General features: G+C 33.3%; 1 protein-coding gene across 1 annotated transcript; it reads left to right on the top strand.

Annotated features, from left to right (window-relative positions):
- The first annotated feature begins 394 nt into the window (after positions 1–394).
- LOC106614309 (uncharacterized) lies at positions 395–4,970 on the top strand. Its single transcript, XM_014229992.3, has 5 exons — positions 395–650; positions 880–1,159; positions 2,095–2,259; positions 2,362–2,735; positions 4,812–4,970. The coding sequence occupies exons 1-5, from the start codon at positions 508–510 to the stop codon at positions 4,888–4,890; spliced, it is 1,041 nt and encodes a 346-aa protein (XP_014085467.1). The 5' UTR covers positions 395–507; the 3' UTR covers positions 4,891–4,970.
- Positions 4,971–5,386: the final 416 nt, after the last annotated feature.

Here is a 5,386-nt window from a genome sequence, read left to right as displayed (position 1 = left end):
TAATTTTTCTATGCATGATATACTCGTATAGATAATTTTCTTAGGCTTTTATTTGGGTTTTCCTAATTTTTTTTCCCAAATTAGAAACAACAAAGTGTCACACAATATTCGTAGATACTGTATGATGTACTCCTACGTATAAGTATATATCAGTTATTATAAATTCATATGCAGGTGAGTAAGTGTTATCAAAATACCACGTGGGGGGGACTGCAATATTATCAATTTATTTATATACTCAACGTTCAATTAAACGCTCAGCGGCTAATTCTCAATCTAGAAGTGAGAGTCAACTGAGAAAATGAGCCGTATGCACTCTTACCTCGTATTACCTACATATGTAAACATAAGTATTTACACATATTATATATGACATTTGAAGCTCCGAAACACTAGTTCTCAGTATATCGGCACTTTCAGTCACATAAAGACGCGCAATATATTTGATTGCAAATTTATACGCAAATTCTGAGTTTTTTAGAGTAAATAAAAGTGTTTAATTGAACAATGTCCACACTTCCACCAACATTTATTAAGGATTTCCACGATGAAGAGCTTTGTAAGCGCATGGAATATCGTAAATTCGGTCTTACCGGGTTACAGGTGTCCAAAGTGGCTTTGGGCACTGGTACATTGAGTGATTCCTATGGGTTAGTAAATCTTAGACTAACCTCTGCATTTAGTATGGTTTTTTCCGACACTTTGCAGCACTTGAGTGCTAATAAGCGATGCTGTCAGGTGAACACTTGTTGTCGGCCTCTTAACTAATGTACGCTTATATACTCGTATATATATTTACATATACTGGTAAAAACATGTTGTAATTGTTGTTTCTTATGCACATTTTGTGCATTGCTTGTTTCTCTTATTCGTCGTCAGTGATCTTGATGTGGATGAAGCGATAAAGACTATACACTCAGCTATCAAGTCAGGTATTAATTATATCGACACCGCACCATTTTATGGACAAGGTCGTTCGGAGGAGGTTTTAGGTATGGCTTTGAAAGACGTCCCCAGGAAGACGTATTACATTGCTACAAAAGTTGGACGTTATGAAAAAAACTTCGAAAAAATGATTGACTTCTCCGCTAAAAAGACTAGAGAGAGTGTGGAGAAGAGTTTGCGATTGCTTGGTCTAGATTATGTTGACATAATACAGGTATGTATCGGTGTCTTTTCATACACGTTAATGTAAAAGACGGGTTGATACTGCACATGGGTGGAATCATATCATGGGCACACACATTTTTTTTGTAGTTTAGCAGTCTATATATTTAGTAACACTTAAATACTCGTAGCTAGCGAAAGTATTAATATTCAATGCAGCCGAGCTGAGTTTATCCTTATGATATTGTGTGTTTCTCGTATAAATTGTTGCCAATCCCAGATTCAGTAGAGCAAATAAATGTTTTAAATAATCATATTTTCTCCGGAAATACGAACATTAACTATTAAAATCACTGTAAGAAGAAATAAGGAAGTGCTAAGGTCGGGTGTAACCAAACATTTTATGCTCTTGCAAATTGCAAGGATCAAAGGCGGAGAAATACCTTCAGGTGTTGCAAGAGTATAAAATTGTTTCGAAAGAATTCATCATTCATAGCTTGACGAAATTGTGAACGGATTCCCATCAAATTTCGTATATTATTAATTTTTACTATATAAAATAATCCACATATTGACCGATATATGCGGGGTACAGTCAACCGGAAGTTCGAAAATCTTTATGTTAGGTATATTGGGATTCAACCCATTTTTGACATACAGACATGCTGTTATCAGGAATGATTTTTTTTAGAATTTCAATAATAGTTATATCTCACAGATTGACCGATTTTTTCGATATAAAGTTCACAATTGCAGCTATGGTCTACATATTCAGTATCTGCGAGCTTAAACAGTTGTAACCCGATTTTGAAAATTTTCGGTAACAAGGTGACTCATCTTAAAGGCACGGACGGATGGACAAACTCACAGACAGACAGACTCTTGGAATTCGGCTCGGCTCATCATCCTGGACATTTATATATGCATAACTCTATGTAGAATATACTTGTATGTACATAAGTCTATGTAACATATACTTTATTTCAGATTCATGACATCGAATTCGCTAAAGACCTTGACATTGTGATAAACGAATGCCTGCCGGAGTTGGAGAAAATCGTAAAAGAAGGAAAAGCTAAATTTATTGGTGTAACCGCATATCCATTGTCACGCTTGAAGGAATGCATTGAGCGGGCGCCAGGCAAATTTGATGTAAGTGGTTATATAATCAATCGATGTTGTCATCGAATAATTTCACACGCATAAGCGTAATGAATTTATTACTTTCTCACAACTGATTTTCCACACTCACAGTCAGTATTGGCCTATGCGCGCTACACCCTACTGGATGACTCGCTCAAGTCCTATTTGGACTTTTTTCAGCAACAAAATTTGGGCATAGTGTGCGCTTCCGGTCATGCACTTGGCCTTCTGACCAACGCTGGACCACAGGTATGGCATCCAGCCGGTGAGGAAATAAAAGATATATGCCGGAAGGCTGCAAACATTTGCAAGGAGGCTAATGTTGAACTCGGCAAGTTGGCCATGTACTACTTTATGCAGTTAGACGGTGCAAGCACTTTCCTAACCGGTATGCAAACACGCAAGCTATTGGATATCAATCTGTCGGCATACTATAATGGACTGACCAAAAAGGAGCAGGAAGTCTTACAACTATTACGCGAAACGTAAGTATATACACATATACATATGTACGTATGTTGTAACATATAGCGATTAGTGTGCATAGTAACCGAAACAGGTAACTAGTATGACCAAAGTTGTTGATTGTATTTTACGAGTATTTCTAGCAAAGTGGCCAGTTGATCTGGTGGCCCGCTGTTGTCCGATGTTTACGCTTTCAATTGTCCAGTTTTTCCTATTTTTATAGTCGGATATAAAATTGTGCAACTCGGATATGAAATAAACACCGTTAGTTATGGCATGAGCTGCAATTGTAAGCAAAAGAGCTGATATTGTGGCTTTTCTTTTGCAGAGATTATACCTATTATATTATATAATATTATGTAAGTGCTTCGCATGTTTGTAGGAAGGTAGTGGGTATCATATTGATCTCGTTGAATTATCTGACGTAGCCAATTCGGCATTCATAAACTTGTTTACAAATGCCTCATTACCGTAATTTCTTCGCTTGGACAGCTTTCATGTTCATGGCCGTAAATCAATTGTCTGTGTGGTAGGCCAATTAGATTGCAATTAAAAATATACCTACTTTTTGTAAGTAATTAACGAAAATTATTCTCGTATATGCAGTTAATGTGGGCATAACTGTCAAACCAATAATTATAATTGTTTAGGTCAGTACCGTAGACAGGAAGGTGTTTTGGGAAAAAATAATTATATAGATAGATGGACAAAGGGTTAGATGCAAAGGGTTTCATCGCAGAAACACTAATTCAAGCTTCTGTTTTTGACCGACTTATAACAACCTTTTTCGGTTTAAACAAATGTGTAGTATACGTACATATCTGTCAATTCGAGAATTGTAATAGATTAGGTCAGAGTCGTAGACGATTTAGGAAAGCTCTGAGAGAATTATTGATGTTATCGAATTAAGTATTAAAATAACGTCTTAATAAATAAAATATAAAAAAACACTGTCAAATTGATGGTAATTCATTTAAAGAAATGTCAACCAAAAGCAACGTCTAAGAATTTTATTTTAATTTCCAGTTTAGGTTTTTTTTTTTAGTTTTTCTTTTTAGTTTTTCTGACGTTCCCTCCTCTTTAGTCTTCTTTTCGATCTTTATTCCCCACTTTTTAGTCCTCTACGCCACTATAGAGACGTCCTCTTGAGCGTGCTTTAATTACCCATTACTTATATAAATATAATTATTAAAATTCTTTGAAATTAAAGATAAGGTTCCATATCACTCAGTAAAATTTTGCTTGTAACGTATTTATTCAATAAGTATTTTTAATAACGTTGTACTACCTCCATGGAATTTGAAAACAAAATTTACTTCTAAATAGATTTTGGAATGTGTATACGAAAATTTTAAAAATCGATTCCATAAGGAAATCATAGCCCTGAGATCTTAATTTAACATATCTTGAATATAATATATTTATATATGTATGTGTATTAGGGTGGAGCGAAAAAAAAATTTATTTTTGCTTAGCCTGAGGATAAAATCTGTTGATTATAAAAAAAGAAATTTTTTGGACAAAAACCAAGGCCCACTCAGTTTTAAAGTAAATTTCGAGTTAAAATTTTTTTTTGGACAAGAAAATTTTTTTTTGGTTTAAACTCTTTACATTTATAAAAAAAATTACCGAATGTTACGAGTTTTGACTCAAAATTTATTTTAACGTTTAAGTACGTATTTTTTTTTTATCCAATAATGACCACAAAAAATTTTTTTTAAGTTGATAACTTTTAATTGCCCAGAAGAGGACTCTCCACAGCTTCTAGAACACTTATCAAAAATTTTTTACGAAATAAAAATTATAACTCGAAAATTACTTAAAACCTTTAGATGATAAATTTTTTTTTTTTTGTTCAAACATTTTCTTTTTTTATAATCTACAAATTTTATCTTCAGGCGAAGCAAAAAAAAATATTTTTTTTTTCGCTCCACCCTAATGTAAGTATGTATATAATAATATGGTAAAAGAAATAATCAGTAAAAATAGCGTTGTTAAGATATTGAACAATTTTTATATAATTTTATTTGTTGTGTGTAACGGACTGTTATCTTTATATAAATAATTATATATAATGTTAATACTTTCATTATTAGCGTTTTCACAAAGTCACTCAACTGGGAAGGAAACGAATTGGAAACTTATTGGGCCGCAATGCAAGCAAAGAAACAATAATGAAGCGGTTAAAAGCGTGTTTATATATAAGTGAAGTATTTTTATTACTAAATAAATAAAATACAATTGAAAGAACTGCATATTAATAATCTTTAATTCTTATAAAAGCAAGTTAGAAAATGATAAATTTATGTGTTAATTCGATTATCGATATTTTGTTATTGTTATAATCGGACACATATGGTTTTAATGTACTTGCATTAGGGGCAAATTTCGATTAGTAGTTTGTTTTTGACAACAGAAAAGGTTAGTCACGTTTTTGAATGCTCTCCGATTTTTAACTTTTGAAAGAAATGAATCAAAGAATATGTATCAAGTTTTGCATTAAAAATGCAATAAAGTGACCCAGGGCACTTGAAATGTTGACTATGGCATTCAGTGAGTCCACATTATCTCAAAAAAGTGTTTATAAGTGGTACTTACAGAAGGCCGAGAAGATGTTGATGACGATGAGCATCCTGGAGATGCGACCACGTGAAGTTCGATTGAATGTGAA

Source organism: Bactrocera oleae, chromosome 2 (assembly GCF_042242935.1).
Source record: "Bactrocera oleae isolate idBacOlea1 chromosome 2, idBacOlea1, whole genome shotgun sequence".
NCBI classification, from domain to species: Eukaryota; Metazoa; Arthropoda; class Insecta; order Diptera; family Tephritidae; genus Bactrocera; species Bactrocera oleae.
Note: the sequence above shows the minus strand (reverse complement) of the source record. Positions and strands in the feature narration are given on the sequence as shown.